This window comes from Cricetulus griseus (assembly GCF_003668045.3).
Source record: "Cricetulus griseus strain 17A/GY chromosome 1 unlocalized genomic scaffold, alternate assembly CriGri-PICRH-1.0 chr1_0, whole genome shotgun sequence".
In the NCBI taxonomy this organism is placed as follows: domain Eukaryota; kingdom Metazoa; phylum Chordata; class Mammalia; order Rodentia; family Cricetidae; genus Cricetulus; species Cricetulus griseus.
This window is the reverse complement of record NW_023276806.1, coordinates 249,833,840-249,851,556: the sequence shown is the minus strand read 5'-3', so window position 1 is coordinate 249,851,556 and position 17,717 is coordinate 249,833,840. Positions and strand designations below refer to the sequence as shown.

The 17,717-nt window shown below is 41.8% G+C and overlaps 1 protein-coding gene across 1 annotated transcript in view; it reads right to left on the bottom strand.

Annotated features, from left to right (window-relative positions):
- Window positions 1-14,440, bottom strand: part of Efhb (EF-hand domain family member B) — a 63,911-nt gene extending 49,471 nt beyond the window's left edge. Inside the window, 3 exon segments of the mRNA XM_027394573.2 lie at window positions 8,022-8,069; window positions 8,636-8,650; window positions 13,619-14,440. Of these exon segments, the coding sequence (XP_027250374.1) occupies window positions 8,022-8,069; window positions 8,636-8,650; window positions 13,619-14,440 (885 nt within the window).
- Between the last annotated feature and the right edge of the window lie 3,277 nt (window positions 14,441-17,717).

Sequence of the window (17,717 nt, the reverse complement as noted above, 5' to 3'; positions counted from 1 at the left end):
CCACTTCCTGAACATAACACCAGTAGCACAGACACTGAGATCAGCAATTAATAAATGGGACTTCCTGAAACTGAGAAGCTTCTGAAGGCAAAGGAAACAATCAACAAGACAAAATGGCAGCCCACAGAATGGGAAAAGATATTCACCAACCCCACATCTGACAGAGGGCTGATTTCCAAAATATAGAAAGAACTCAAGAAGCTATTCTCCAAAACACCAAACAATCCAATTTAAAAATGGGGTACAGAACTAAATAGAGAATTCTCAATAGAGGAGTCTAAAATGGCTGAAAGACAAATAAGAAAGTGTTCAACATCCTTAGCCATCAGGGAAATGCAAATCAAAACAACTTTGAGATACCATCTTACTCCTGTCAGAATGGCCAAAATCAAAAACTCCAATGATTGCTTATGCTGGAGAGGATGTGGAAAAAGGGGAACACTTTTCCACTGCTAGTGGGAATGCCATCTTGTACAGCCACTTTGGAAATCAGTATGGCGACTCCTCAAGAAAATGGGACTCAGTCTACCACAAGATCAAGCAATTCCACTCTTAGGCATAAGATAGCAGGGAAACCAGCAAAGGACTGTTCCAGACCCCCTGAACGAAGATGTCAGTTTGGAGGTCTGGTTAATCTATGGGGCCTCCATAGTGGATCAGTATTTATCCCTAGTACATGAATGGATTTTGGGAGCCCAATCCACATAGTGGGATACTCTCTCGGCCTAGACACATGGGGGGAAGGTCTAGGCCCTGCTCCAAAAGATATGATAGATTTTGAGGATTCCCCCATGGAAGGCCTCACCCTCCCTGGGGAACAGAAAGAGTTTGGGATGGGGGGGGTGGGTAGGGGCAGGGGTGGAGGGGAGGGAGAGGGAACTGGGATTGACATGTAAAAAAGCTTGTTTCTAATTTTTTAAAAAGCAAGAAAATGTGTTAGAGGAAATAGATTCATTGGTCAAAGAAAATGTTAAGTCCAACAAATTCTTAACACAAGACATCCAGAAAATCTGGAACACCATGAAAAGACCAAAGCTAAGAATTATAGGGATAGAAGAAGTCCAGCTCAAAGGTACAGAAAATATATTGAACAAAATAACAGAAGAAAATTTTCTCAACTTAAAGAAGGATATGCCTATGAAGGCACAAGAAGCTTACAGAACACCAAATAGACTGAGCTAAAAAAAAAAAAAAAAAAAAAGTTCCCTCACCATGTAATAATCAAAACACTAAAAATACAGAATAAAAAGGACTATTAAGAGCTACAAAGGAAAAAGGCCAAGTAACATACAAAGGCAGACCTATCAGAATTACACACAACTTCTCAGTGGAAACTCTGAAAGCCAGAAGTCCTAGACAGATGTGCTACAGACCATGGATGCCAGTCCAGACCATTATAGCCAGGAAAGCTTTCAATTAGACAGAGAAAAGATATTCCATGAGGAAACCAGATTTAAATAATACCTATCAACAAATCCAGTCTTACAGAAAGTACTAGAAGGAAAACTCCAACCCAAGGAAGTTAGCTGAACCCATGAAACCACAGACAACAGATAACGTCAAACAAGCAAAACCCAAAGAAAGAAAACATAAACACTACCACTGGAAAATAACAGGAATTAACAATCATTGGTATTAATATCTCTTAATATCGATGGACTCAATTCACCTATAAAAAGACACAGGCTAGCAGATTGGATATAAAAACAGGATCCATCCTTCTGCTGCATACAAGAAACACACCTCAACCTCAAAGATAGACATTACCTCAGAGCAAAGAGTTGGGAAATGATTTTCCAATCAAATAGATCTAAGAAACAAGCAGGTGTAGCTATCCTAATATCTAACAAATTAGATTTCAAACTAAAATCACTCAAAACAGATGGAGAAGGTCACTCCATACTCATTACAGGAAAAATCCATCAAGATGAATTCTAAACATCTATGCCCCAAATACATGGGCACGACATATGTAAAAGAAACATTACTAAAGCTTAAATCACACATCAAACCCCACACACACTAATAGTAGGAGATATCAACACACCACTCCCACCAATGGATATGTCTGCCATACAGAAACTTAACAGAGAAATAAGGGAACTAGCAGATGTCATGACTCAAATGGACTTAACAGATATTTATAGAACATTCTACCCAAACACAAAAGGATATACCTTCTTCTCAGCACCTCATAGAACCGTCTCTAAAATTGACCATATACTCGGTAACAAAGCAAACCTCAACAACAAAAAAAATTGGAATATCTCCTTATATCTTATCAGATCGCCATGCCTTAAAGTTAGAATTCAACAACACTAATTGGAGAAAGCCTACAAACTCGTGACAATTGAACAATGCTCAATTGAATCACCCCTGCATCAAGGAAGAATAAAGACAGAAATTAAAGACTTCCTGAAATTCAACAAAAATGAAAGCACAACATACCCAAACCTAAGATAGCAGTGTTAAGAAGAAAGTTCATAGCACTAATTGTCTACATAAAGAATGAGGTGAAATCTCACACTAGTAACTTAACAGCACTCCTGAAAGCTCTAGAACAAAAAGAAACAGACTCACCAGGAAGAGGAGATGCCAGGAGATAATCAAATTGAGGAGTGAAATCAATAAAATAGAAACAAAGAAAACAATACAAAGGATCAATGAAAAACAAGAGTTGGTTCTTTGAGGAAATCAACAAGATAGATAAAACTTTATCCAAACTAACCAAAAGGCAGAGAGAGAATATCCAAATTAACAAAATCAGAAATGAAAAGTGGGACATAACAGCAGACACTGAGGAAATCCAGAGAATCATCAGGTCATACTTCAAGAACCTGTAATTTACACAATTGCAAATATAAAAGAAATGGACAATATCCTGGATAGATATCACATACCAAAATTAAATCTAGAACAGATAAACAATTTAAATAGACCAATATTGTCGCTACCCCACCCCACCCACCCCCAGCTTTAAAGACCTCCATGCCTGCAGGTGGCTCCTTCGGATAAGGCATGCCATTCTGAACCTTACTCCATGATTCCTCACATCTTACCCCAGGAAGAACTACTTGTTGAAGAGCATCTGTGAATGATAGGTGAGCAGAAGAAATTATCATAGGAAGGGGATGCAGCTAAGTGATTAAGTGTTTGCTTAGCCTGTACCAATGCCTAGTACAAAGGTTCTACCCCACTACTACAAAAAATGAGGGGCAGGGGAGGGAAAGAATCATACTTACTAAAATGATAAGACTTGAAAATAAATTTAAAAAATAGACCTACCACTCCTAAGGAAATAGAAGCAACCATCAAAAGTCTCCCAATCAGAAAAAGCCCAGGGCCAGGTGGTTTCAGTGCAGAATTCTATCAGAACTTCAAAGAAGAGCTAATACCTATACTCCTCAAATTGTTCCACAAAATAGAAACAGAATAAACATTGCCAAACTCTTTTTGATGAGGCTACAATTACCATGATACACAAACCACACAAAAATTCAACTAAGAAAGAATTACAGACCAATCTCCCTCATGAACGTTTATACAAAAATACCCAATATAATACTGGCATACAAAATCCAAGAACACTGTCGTGACCCAGCATGTCTCAGCCTTAATCCATGAGGTTGGCCTGAGTGGGGGTGTGTGGACCTGGAAGCTCCTAGCAACCCAGCGGCGATAAAGACCAAACACGGACATCTTGTCATCTTCAGAGAGCTCTCAGTTCCATGTTGTAGAACTAGAGTCATTTCTTTATTAGCCATCTTTTCTGGTGTTTCTTAACCGTCCTGTCATGACCATGAGGGAACCATCTCTCTTTGTTCCCTCTCTGCTCTGGTCTCTCACCCCTAACTCTCATCTTCCCTGGTCATTCACACACCATGCACCTCTGCCCAGGTGAGGGCCTATTCAGATGCTTAGGCCCACAGAGATGCAAAAAGGAGGCATTTTTCCCTGAGGCCATGGTAAACAATAGTAGCCCTACTGGCAATTAACAATACAATGGTGAACCAGAGCTTTCCGGTGCCCCATGTTTACAGGAGATGGAGGCTGGGCCCCAAAATATTCCATAACAGAATTATTTGGTTCCCCACAGAACACATCAAAAAATCATCCACCATGATGAAGTAGGCTTCATCTCAGAGATGCAGGGATGGTTCAACATGGGTAAATCGGTCAACATAATCCACCATAATAATAAACGGAAAGAAAAAACCATATGATAGTTTCATTAGATGCTAAACAAGTGTTCAACAAAATCCAACACCCCTTTATGACAAAGGTCTTGGAGAGATCAGGGATACAAGGAACATATCTAAACATAATAAAAGCAATATACAGCAACCCGACAGCCAACATCAAATTAAATGGAGATAAACTCAAAGTTATCCCACCAAAATCAGAAACAAGACAAGGTTTCCAATCTCTCCATATCTATGTAATATAGTACTTGAAGATCTAGCTAGAGCAATAAAACAACTAAAGGAGATCAAGGGGATTCACATTGGAAAGGAAGAAGTCAAACTTTTGCTATTTGCAGACGATATGATGGTATACATAAGTGACCCCAAAATTTCTACCAGGGAACAGCTGATAAACTGATAAACACCTTTAGTAATATGGCAGGATACAATATCAACTCAAAAATATCAGTAGCCCTCATATATAAATGATAAAACAGCTGAGAAAGAAATCAGAGAAACAACATCCTTTACAATAGCCACAAATAATACAAAATATCTTGGGATAACGCTAACCAAAAGAAGTGAAAGACCTGTATGACAAGATCTATAAGGCTTTGAAGAAAGAAACTAGAGAAGATATCAGAAATGGAAAGATTACCTATGCTCTCGAATAGAGAGAACCAACATAATAAAAATGGCAATCTACAGATTCAATGCAATCCGCATCAAAATCCCAACACAATTCACAGACCTATAATCATCTAAATTCCAGATGCCTAAAAGCCAGTGTCAGAACAGTCAACAACAACCAGGACAATATCTCCACTAAAGCCCAGCTATCCCCTACCACAGCAGGCCCTGAATATTCCAACATAGCTAACACACAAGAAAAAGACCTTAAAACTAACTGCCCATATAAAAATGATTGTCAGGGACCCAGCTTGTATCAGTCCCACGATAAATAATATTCAACTTCATATGGTAAAACAAAAAACTCAGGATAACCAAAGCAACCCTGTACAAAGGGTCATCTAGGGGCATCACCATCCCTGACTTCAAGCTCTACTGTTGAGCTATAGTAAATAAAACAGCATGGTATCAGCATAAAAATCAGACAGGCAGACCAATGGAATCAAATTGAAAACCCTGATATCAATCCACACACCTATGAACACCTGATTTTTGAAAAGTATTTAAAATTATACAATGGGGGAAAAAGCATCTTCAGCAAGTAGTACCGGAATAACTGGATGTCAACATGTAAAAGAATGCAAATAGATCCCTATCTATTACCATGAACAAAACTCAAGTCCAAATTGATCAAAGACCCCAACATAAATCCAGCCACACTGAACCTCTTAGAAGAGAAAGTAGGAAGTAGCCTTGAATGCATGGGCACAGGAGAACCCTTCCTAAATATAACACCAGAAGCACAGACACTGAGAGCAACAATTAATAAATGGGACCTCCTGAAATTGAGAAGCTTCTATACGGCAAAGGACATAGTCAGTAAGACAAAACAGCAGCCTAAAGAATGGGAAAAGATCTTCACCAACCCCACATCTGACAGAGGACTGAACTCCAAAATACACAAAGAACTCAAGAAACTAGACATCAAAAGACCAAATAATCTAATTAAAAATGGCGTACATATCTAAACAGAGGATTCTCAACAGAGGAATCTCAAATGACCAAAAGACACTTAAAGAATTGCTCAACATCTTCAGCCATCAATCAGGAAATGCAAATCAAAACGACTCTGAGATACTATCTTACACCAGTCAGCATGGCTAAAATCAAAAACACTGATGATAGCTTATGCTGGAGAGGATGCCGATTAAGGGAAACACTCCTCCATTGCTGGTGGAGGTGGAAACTGGTACAGCCACTTTGGAAATCAGTATGACATTTTTTTCAGAAAATTGGGAATCAACCTACCTCAAGACCCAGTGATAGCACTCTTGGACATATACCCAAAGGATGCACTCTCATACCACAAGAACATTAGCTCAACTGTGTTCATACATAGCAGCATTATTCATAATAGTCAGAACCTGGAGACAACCTAGATGTCCCTCAACAAAGAATGGATAAAGAAAATGTGGTACACTTACACAATGAAGTACTATTCAGTGGTTAAAAAAAAAAAAAAATGACATCATGAATTTTACAAGTAAGAGATGGAATTAGAAAAAAAAAAAAAGTATCCTGGGAAAGGTAACACAGACCCAGAAAGACAAAAACGGTATGTACTCACTCATAAGTGGATATTAGACACAAAGCAAAGGATAACCAGCCTAGTGTTCACAATCTCAGAGAAGCTTGGTAACAAGAGAACCTAAGGGAGATATACATGGATCTCCCTGGGAAAGGGAAATAGGCAAGATCTCCTGAGAAAATTGAGGGTGTGGGGGAGCGAGGAGAAGGGAAGGTGGAAGGGGAGGGGAATAGAGGAAGGAAGAGGAGAACATGAGGGAACAGGATGGTCGAGATGGGGAAAGGACAGAGAAGGAGCGCAAGGAAAGAGATATCTTGATTGAGGGAGTCATTATGGGGCTATTGAGAAACTTGGCACCAAGGACATTCCCAGGAATCCCCAAACATGACCCCAGCTAAGACCCTAAGTGTTAGTGGAGAGGGTGGCTGACTGGGCCTTCCCCTGTAATCAGATTAATGACTACCTTAATTATTATCATAGAACCTTCATCCAGCAACTGATGGAAGCAGATGCAGAAATCCACAGCACTGGGCTGAGCTCCCAGAATTCAGTCGAAGAAAAGAAGGAGGGATAATATGAGCAAAGGGGTCCAGACCATTTTGTGGATACATACAAACAGCTGACCTGAGCTAGTGGGAACTCAACAACTCCAGATTGACAGTGGGGGAATCTGCATAGGACCAAACTAGGCCCTCTGAATGTGGGTGACAGTTGTGTGACTTGGGCAGTCTGTGAGGCCACTGGCAGTGGGACCAGGATCTATCCTTAGTACTTAAACTGTTTTGTTTTTGTTTTTGGTTTTTTTTTGGAGTCCATTCTCTTTGGAGGGATACCTTGCTCAGCCTAGATATGAGGGTGGGGCTGGTCCTGCCTCAAAAAGATGTGCCAGACTTGGTTGACTCCCCATGGGAAGCCTCACCCTCTCTAAGGAGTGCATGGGGGATGAGGGGAGCAGGAGAAGGGGAGAGAGTGGGAACTGGGATTAGTATATAAAAATGATAAAATAATGTTTTAAAATTTAAAAATGGTTTAAAAAGGCAAGCAAAGTGTTCATACACATAAAGTTAAAAATTCAACTTTAAAACATTTTTTTAAGATTATCATTTAGGGGACTGGAAATGCCTGACTGTTTAAGAGCACCTGCTGTTTTTGTAGAGGACTTGAGTTCTGTTCTCAGCCCCCACATCGGGAGGCTCATACATCACCTATGACTCCAGCTCTAAATGATTTAATGTCTTCTCTGGACTCCATGGATACCTGAACACATGTGGCATATAGTCACAAAGGTGTGTGTGTGTGTGTGTGTGTGTGTGTGTGTGTGTGTGTGTGTGTGTGTGTGTGTGTGTGTGTAAAATCAGGAAATATCCAGGTTACAATCCATCTCATTCCTCCTGAAACACATTAAATCCTAGAGGGGTTTTTGTTTTTTGGTAACTACATGAAATGTAAACTTCAATTTTCGTTTTCCTGAACGAAATCAATAGGCATCTTGAAAATAGAGTAAAAGTTCAAAATTGACCATATTACATCTGTGCGCCCATTCATGGGAAAGCTGAAGAGTTCAGTTTCAAGTCTCTTATAGTTCTTACTTACAAACAGAAAGGCTGGGAAGTACTTACCCTGGGAAGCTTTTCAGTCAAACAGGTTGCAACTCTGTATCCAACTGGCTTAAAGAGGAAGAAAACATTGAACTTTCAGGGTGAAAAAAGCATTTTAAGAGAATTGATTTTACTTTTGAGGCCTGTGCCTCAACTACAAAGAGTAAAACTAAATAAAATAAATGAACAATTAAATAATAAACAAACAAAAGGTATAAATGCATTCAGTAATTCCGGGATGTTCTGAGGTGTTCACTTACCTCCAACCGGGTGTTTCTTTTTGTGCTTTGTTTGGGTCTGGGACTGACTTTGTAGTACAGGGTGACCTTGAATTCCTAATCCTTACCTACCTACCTGGTGCTGGGATTATAGATGTGTATCATGTCGACAAGGCTTTGTCTGGTTTTTTGGTTTTGTTTGTTTGTTTGTTTTTTGACTTAGAGTTTCTCTGAAATTTATGGCAATCTCCTGCCTCAACCTCCTTGGGGCTGGGATCACAAGCATTACTATGCTCAGCCATAAACAATCCTAACATTTTTTCACTGCTTAATTATTTCATGTCCAAATATGTGCGTGTATCTGTGTGTTTCCAACACAAACCTTTTTTGAGATACAGATCTTATGTAGCCCCTAACTCACACTTTGCCTGCCTCAGCCTCTAGACTTGCACAGACTCACATTTTTGATATGTGAAGGCATGTTATCTGTAGCCCAATCTCTAGAGAGAATAATCCAAATCTTACTTGGCTTTTCTCACTTTGTAACTTGGGTCTTATCTAGCTTTCCTTTGCTCATAGCACAGCTTGTAAGAATGTACTCCCAGAAACACAACACATATACTCAGCTGGTAGAGGACTAGTCTAATATGTCTGAAGTCCTACATTTGCCAATCAGCACTGCAGAAACCAGGCATGCTGGGACACACCTGCTCTCAGTGCTTCAGAGGTAACGGCAGGAGGATTAGATATACAGTCATCCTCTGCTACATGAAGTCTGAGACTAGCTTAGGATAAGGGAGGCCCTGACTTTAAAAAATTAAAATATCCTCTAAGAATCAAATTAAATTACCTAAAATATTCAATGGGTTATTTGAGCTTAGAGTAACGAAAATCAATAGACACGAGTCCAAGTCCTCTTCCCTACTCTTGTTCTGCTTAAAAGTGGGGTGTTGACTTGCTCTTCTGAAGTGGGCCCCAAACCTAGCAAGAGCAAATCAGCGCCTAAGGACAGCCGGTGGAAATGATCCTGCATAAGCAGACTTCTGGTTTCATTCTGCTGCTGTGATAAAACATTGAGCAAAAACAATGTAATGGAGGAGAACATTTATTTGGCTTCCACTTCCAGGTGATAATCTATCATCAAGAGAAGTTGGGGCAGAAACCCAGGCAGATCTGCCTGCTATTTTACATACTAGTACACCAAGGAACTCACAGTCAAGACATGTGAGTTCCATGGTAGAAACCACACTGCTTACTGGCCCATCAGCTCATGCTTAACTTTCTTAAGCAGCCCAGGACCACCTGCTGGAGGAATGGTGCAGCCCACAGCCGGCAGGGCCTCCTTGACTATCAATTAAGACAACCCCTCCAAAGATGGAACTACGGGTGCTCCAGGTCAATCTAATCTGGGCAATGCTTCAATAGAGACTCCCTTCTAAGGGGATGCAAAGCCAGTGTTTCTCAACCTGTGGGTCGCAACCCCATTGTAGGGAGGAACAACCCTTCCACAGGGGTGGCACATCAGATAGTCTGCATATCAGATATTTACATTAGGATTCATAACAGTAGCAAAATTACACTTGTGAAGTAGCAACAATATTATAATTTTATGGTTGGGATCACCACAACAAGAACTGTATTAAAGTGTCACAGCATTAGGATGAGAAGCACTGTTCTAGGCTGTGTCAAGCTGACAGGTAAAGTGCACACAGACTCTACCAAAAAGAGGCTGTGGCTTGCATTATTTCTCCCAAAATATTTCCTAGTAGCATCTCCATAATCTATCATTCCTTGAAAACTAGGGGTGTGTGTGTGTGTGTGTGTGTGTGTGTGTGTGTGTGTGTGTGTCTGTGTGTCTGTGTGTGTCTGTGTGTCTGTGTGTCTGTGTGTCTGTGTGTCTGTGTGTGTCTGTGTGTGTGTGTGTCTGTGTGTGTCTGTGTGTGTGTCTGTGTCTCCTTCCTGACTGCCCTCTCCATCCTCTCTCTCCTCTCCCCCACCTCCTCTCTACCTCTATATTGACCAAGCCTGATCTAAATTTACTCTCCCCTTACTTCAGAATCCTAAGGAGCTGGGATTCACAGGTCTCTTTTGGTAAAATAAGTCCCCAAGCCTAACAATCAATTTGAGGCTCAGTTATTTTCTGTGAATCTCTGTGTCTATAAATGAAGTACCACTTTTGTGGTTAATCTTTCTTCTAATAATTGAATTACTATTTCTGTAGTTCATAAACCAAAAATAGCACTGTAAAAGTTTTTCCTCTGCAATAATTCAGTGAAAACAGTCTTGTAGGGGTTCCATATCATACCAAACAAAACTGTTTTGTATTACATAGTGAATTTTTTGTTTATTAGATAAATGAAAAACAGACCATTTTTAATGTTCAAATAACAACTTGTAGAAGGGCATTTGGTGCAGAATCCATCTTTCTATTGGCCCATTTAAACACTACTGGTCACTGTTCATCCTATAGCCAGGGTACTCTGAATTTGTGTCAATCCCCCTGCTTCAGCCTCCTGAAAGCTGGGATTACAGGCCTGAGTCACCCCACACAATCACTTGTCTACTGTCCTTTTAAAGAAGCTAAGCCAGAAAACTTTGAAGTGAGCATAGAGTACAGAAAGAGTAAGGGATGGAGAGAGGGAATAGGAGGGAGAGAGATGGTCAGTGAGCCAAGCATGCATGATGGCTCAAAACTATAATCTTGTCAATTTGGAAGGCTGAAGAAGCAGCAACACTGTGAGTTCCAGGCAAGCCTGAGATACTATATACTGAGTTCCAGGCTAACCTGTACTTCAGTGTAAGATGAGACTCTGCTTCAAAAAACTATATATATTTGTGAAAAGAAAAAAGGCTGGGGGTGGGGGGAATGGTGCACACTTTTAGTCCCAGCACTAGAGAGGCAAAGGCAACCAATCTCTGTGATTTTGAAGCCAGCCTGGTCTAGTTCCAAAACAGCCAGGGCTGTAGCACAAATTCTAATTGGTCTTAATAATAAAAACCTGGAGTCAGCTATCAGGATAAAAGCTGAAGGATAAGAGAAGCAGAGCAGCCAGCCACTAGAATTCTTACCTCTACGAATGCTCAGACCAAAGGGGCTGTCCTGTCCTCAGACTGCATCCACCTCTACGAATCCTCAGACTACTCTGTGCTCCTGTCTCCTCCTGTCTTATATTCCTCTCTCCACCCAGCCATATCACTCCTGTCTGCATCTCCCTAGTGCTGGGACTAAAATTTTGTGATTCCAAGTGCTGGGATCATCTCTGTGTGAGCTGTTTCTCTTTTAGACAGATTCAATCTTGTATAGCCCAGGGGGGGCTTAAACTCACTTTGTTATAGTATAAACAAAATATCACCACATAGGGCTGATACACAGAGAAACCCTGTCTAGAAAAAAGAAAAAGAAAAAAATAGCAGGGAAGGCCAGGCCTCGGTGGTACATGCCTTTAATCCCAGCACTCAGGAGGCAGAGGCAGGCAGATCTCTGTGAGTTCGAGACCAGCCTGATCTACAAGAGCTAGTTCCAGAAGAGCCTCCAAAATCACAGAGAAACCCTGTCTCAAACAAACAAACAAAGCAGGGAAAGAAGGAAGGGTAAGTGGGTAGAGGGAAGGGTGAATGGTGGCAGAAGCAGACATTTTAGAATTAATTACTTTGGAAGCTGTCTTTTTTTTTAAAGATTAATTTATTACATACACAGTGTTCTACCTGCATGTATGGCTGCAGGCCAGAATAGGGCACCAGATCTCATTATGGATGGCTGTGAGCCACCATGTGATTGCTGGGAATTGAACTCAGGACCTCCCAAAGAACAACCAGTACTCTTAACCTCTGAGCCATCTCTCCAGCCCTGGAAACTGTCTTCGTTGGAATTTTTTTTTATTATTGCTTTGATGAATCACCACCATCAAAAAGCAAGTGTGGGAGGAAAGGGTTTATTTGCCTTATACTTTCATGGTGCTGTTCATCACTGAAGAAAGTCAGGACAAAAACTCAGACATTGCAGAAACCTGGAAGCAAGAGCTGATGCAGAGGCCATGAAGGGTGCTACTTACTGGCTCACTCCCCATGGTTTGCTCAGCTTACTTTCTTGAGAATACAAGACCACCAGTCCAGGTATAGCACTACCCACAAAGGGTGTGATCCTCCCCCATCAATCGATAATTTTAAAAAATGCCTTACAGCTGAACCTTAAGCAGGCAATTTTCTTAATTGTGGTTCCCTCCTTTCAGATAATCCTTGTTTCTAGTTCACATAAGACTAGCCAACACAGATGTGAAGGGCTAGAATACATATGTGATTGTGGCCAGATCAGAAACCGTGAACAACAGAACCAAACCAGAAAGAAGAACAGGCACGCCGTAGAGAAGCAGCAGCAGCTGGGGAAATCCAAGGACAGACCAGAAAGCAGAGTGGGTCAAAAACAAAGTACAAACCGAACCCCAAGAGGGAAAAAAGTCTGCTGCACCCGGACGAAACTCTGAAGGATCCCTGTAGGTTTGTTAGGAGAGTTTAACTTAGAAGTTCAGCATATAAGCTCTACCCAAATTGTCTAAGAACCACTATAGCAAGAGATTTTCTCTAAATTCCAGGCCAGCCTATAATCCTAGCACTCATGAGGCTGAAGCAGAAGGATTCAAGATCATCCTGGACTATGTGAGACCCTGTCTGGAAAGCAATCAACAACAAAAATCATCTCTTCAATGGTCAGTGATAGTGCACACTTTTAAACCCACCTCTCAGGAGGCAGAGGCTGGTGAATCTTTGAGTTGGAGGCCAGCCTGATCCAGGACAGCCAGGGCTACACAAAGAAACCCTATCTCACAAAAACCCAATAATAATAAACATATTCTGTACTGGCTAGTTTTATGTCAATGTGACAAGCTGGAGTCTTCAAATGGGAGGGAGCCTCAATTGAGAAAATGCCTTCCTAAAACCAAGCTGTGGGCAAGCCTGTAAAGCATTTTCTTAATTAGTGATGTATAGAGGAGGGCCCAGCCCATTGTGGGTGGGGTCATCTGTGGGCTGGTGGTCCTGGATTCTCTATGAAAGCAGGCTGAGCAAGCCATGAGGAACAAGCAGGTAAGCAGCACCCCTCCATGACCTACATCAGCTCCTGACTCCAGGTTCCTGCCCTGCTTTGAGTTCCTTTCCTGACTTCCTTTGATGATGAACTGTGATGTAAAAGTATAATAATAAACCCTTTCCTCCCCAACTTGCCTGTGGTCGTGGTGTTTCATCATAGCAGTAGAAACTCTAACTCAGTCCCAGCAAAATCCTTGTTATTTATCTCTCCAAACACAAACAAGCCTCACTACTGTATCATCTCGGTAAAGACATGGTTACCACATAGTCAAGGGAAAATCCTAGGGAAAACAAAAACCAAACACAACATGAACTTACACTTGGCCAGCAAGGCATCCGATCAAAGAATTTCCCAGAATATATGGGTCTGATGTGGGTTGGAGCCTCCACTCCAGGTTCCGTGGCCTCGGGCTCCTTTGTGTCTTCAGGTTGTCGGGCAAATGGGCGCTCAGAAGGTTCTGTCACTAAACCTATTTGAGGTTCTGCATTCTCGGCTTCACCGGTTTCCTGGGTTTGTGGCAACCCGATGTCTACCTCCTTAGGGGGAGTCTTTGCGTAGGGGTTCCTAACATAGGTAGGCTCTTTTTCCAGTTCTTTTCTTTGTTCCAAACCCTCAACTGGCTCCTCCATCCATGCAGGTCCACAGGCGACAGACCTCCCTGTGCTCGCTGCAGCCTGTGGACTTCCAGGCTCTGCGCCCAAAGGAGGCCCGGGTGGAAGACCCTCGTTTTCTGACCCCACTCTTCCTGGTAACACACCCAGAGTTTTTGGTGCCTGCAAGGTGTAGCCCCTGTGGAATCCTAAATTACTCAACTCCACGGGTGTCCTAGAAATAGTACGTCTTTCTAAATCTACTCCAAGAGCATGGCTCGGTGGTGATTTTGTTTCTGGTGATGAAATCCTCTCCCTCCACCTTCGATTTTGTCGTTGTCTCATTTCGAACCCCAGCTCCGAGAGAGATTTTGAATCCCTATGTGTCCTGTCTATGATATCTTCCTTTTGTTCCTGAGTGAGTCCAACCTCCGTGGTTTCCGGTGCCCTCATCCTCCCCAGAGAACTCATCTCTAACGGGAAAGCTGTACTTGGCTCCAGGGAAGTTTGCAAAGCTTTGGGGGACCTCACTCTCATAAATGAACACATTCTCCGGTACTCCCTGTCGGCCTACAGACTGCTTCTTGCCTGCTGCATTACACCTTGGAGGAGTGTGGCCGGAGTCTGTTTACCCCGTTACCTAGGAAACGGACTTGGGGCGGGGCCTGGCGAGCAATTCCTTTCTGTAACTCAACCCCGCCCCCCATCTCTCATTCATAGTGCTTTAGGTTCCACTCCTTTTCTTTCCCAGAACCCGATTTCTTTCTTTCTTTCTTACTTTTTCTCTTTCTTTCTTTTTTTCTCTTTCTTTCTTTTTTCTCTTTCTTTCTTTTTCTCTCCTTTCTTTTTTCTTTCTTCTTTTCTTTTTTAAGAATATTATTTTTAATTATGTGTATTAATTAAATACAAATGTGTTAGATGGCACAAAAGCCAGATGCCTTGTGGGCCCAGACACTGAAATTACAGGAAGTTGTGAGGGGGCTAGGAACCAATCTCTGCAAAAGGAGGAAGATTTTGATCGCTGAGCCATCTCTCCAGTCTCAGTCTGTGTTTACAGGAATCCCAAACACCTCCCACCAATACACACACACACACACACACACACACACACACACACACACACCGGTTTCTTTTTACTATAGAAGGCAAGAAAACTTGGGTGATGTGGCTTTTATCCAAAAGCCTAACTAAGCCTAACATTTGTCAAGTTCTCTTTAGTTTCCCCAGTTATACAGTCCTATTATGATGGTTTTAGTAGACTGAGCTAGGCATGGTGGTGTATATCGAAATGGCAGAAATCAGGAGGCTGAAGTAGGAGGGTAGCCTTGAGTTCAAGGCCAGCCTGGGGTAAAAGAAACAGGCAAAGAGGAGGGTGATACAGACACAGAGATAGATTTAGTTCTGAAGGCCACTGGCCTCTTCTCTGGTGACCTGGGAACAAATATTCTGTGGTGACTGCATCTTTTAGGTGTTCCCTTGCCTGCAAGTATGTCCAGTGCTTGGAGTTATTTTAGTGCTAAAGAATCAGGGGTGGACAGGGCCTATTATCATACACCTTTAATGTCAGCACTCAGATGGCAGAGGCCAGAGCATTTCTGTGAGTTCCAGGCCAGCCTGGTCTACAAGAGGTTCACACCAGCAAAGGTTACCTGGCTACTTAGTGAGACTCTGTCTCATAACCACTACATGGACAAAAATAAATAAGAAGAAAGAAAGAAAGAAAGAAAGAAAGAAAGAAAGAAAGAAAGAAATCACAAGTAGACAGCCATTCTCCCTACTGTTGGCAATGCATTGTGATATCCAGAATCTCAGGCAGCCAGGCAACCTCTCTTCTGAGGATTCATGGAGACAGAATAGCCCTGTGGTAGGGTCTGTGGTAGAGATAAGAACTCTCATGGCTGGCCACTTTGCTTCTCTAATCTTTCAGCACCCACCTCACCCCCAAATATCTGACTCCGAGTTTTTATTATTAAGAACAGTTAGAATTCATGCTACAACTAGGCTTCCAATTATATGAAGTGTCTGTGTTAAAGTTGGAAGGTCAGGCATAGCGACACAAGCCTGTAATCTCAGCACTCAGAAAAGAGGCAGGGTAACTGCATGTTCAAGACCAGCTTGACCTGCATAGGAAGACCCTATCTCCACCAAAACAGTTAAGATGTAACACAATAATACAAACTGTAGTTTATAAACATGACAACTTTATTGCTTTTAAATGTGGATATCCCATGAATTGGAGTTGCAGGGGTTTTTTTTGTTTTGTTTTGTTTTGTTTTGTTTTCCTTAGAGTGAGATATATTGTAGCCCTAGCTGGCCTGTACCTTAAAATTCTGTATCAGCTTCCCAGGACTAAGATTTTACTTATGTGTGATCACAGCTTCAATCTTTTTTTCTCTCTCTTTGGGGAGGGAGTTAGAACCAGGGCTTCACAGATGCTAGGCAAGTGCTCAATCACTAAGCTATACCCCAGCCTTTTTACTTGTTGATACAGGGTCTGTCTAAGTTGCTTAGGGTGGCTTTGAATTCTCTCTGTAGCCCATGTTGGCCTTGAATTTGTAATCCTGCTTCTTCAGCTTCCAAAGTAACTAAGATTATGTATAGGACTGCAAGGTTTTTGTTTAAGTGTGTGTGTGTGTGTGTGTGTGTGTGTGTGTGTGTGTGTGTGTGTGTATGTGTGTGTATACTTGTGAGTACATACATAGGTATCTTGTAGAGTTCAGAAGAGAGTGTTAGGTTCCTCCTGGAGTTACAGGGAGTTGTGAGCTGCCTGACTTGGGAACCTGGATCCTCTGCTAGAGCCATATGAAGTTTTAACCACTGAGCCATCATTCTAACTACACACACACACACACACACACACACACACACACACACACACACACACACACACTGCCTTTTGTTTGGTTTGTTTTTTTTTATTTTTTAAGACAGGCTTTCTCTATATAACCCTAGCTGTCCTGTGGGGTGATACATTGTTTATGATTTAATAAAGTTTGCCTGGGGATCAGAGTGCAAAGCTAGCCACTCTGGTTAGTCATAGACTTGCAGGCAGTGGTGGTACACACCTTTAATCCCAGAACTCAAGAGACAGAGGCAAATGGATTTCTGTGAGTCAAAGACTACCCTGGGCAACACAAGAGTGAATTAGTCTAAAAGAGTAGCAGAGCTAATGGCTTTATTCCCAGCACCAGAGAGGTAAATAAGACACGGTCTCAGATGGCATTCAGTACTCGGTATTCTGGAAATTAGTCTCCAACCACTTTGAGGATAGGATCTTCCCAGTCTTGGTAGAGGTTAAGAGTTTTCTGGTGGCTTGATTGCTTTGCTTTTCTGATCTTCAGCTTGAACCCCAATATCAGTCTCTGGGTTTCTTTCACTAGTGCTATAGTCCTAGAACTTGCTCTATAAACAGGCTGGCCTTGAACTCAGAGATCCATCTGCTTCTGCCTCTGCCTCCTGAATGCCAGAATTAAAGGAATGTACCACCATCTATCTCCTGGCTAGGATAATTATTTATATGGAAGAAATTGTCAGAATGAAACTTATTTCTCTGCATGGTAAACCCCACATGTAAAAGCAACTAAATTTCCAAAGAAATTAAAAGAATGTTAACTGAATAAACAAAGAAGGTAGACAACAGAACACCAATTCCAGCCTCCCTTCCCCACATCCACATCTCCTGTGGATCACACAGACTTTTCCCCTCCTAATCTATCCCAGATGCAAACTCCAGTAGGTACTCCCTGTTAAGCCACAGGCTACTCCAGCCAGGGAAGCAGGTAGGCTGTCTGTAGATGTTCCCCTCTCCTTCTGTTTCCAACACCCC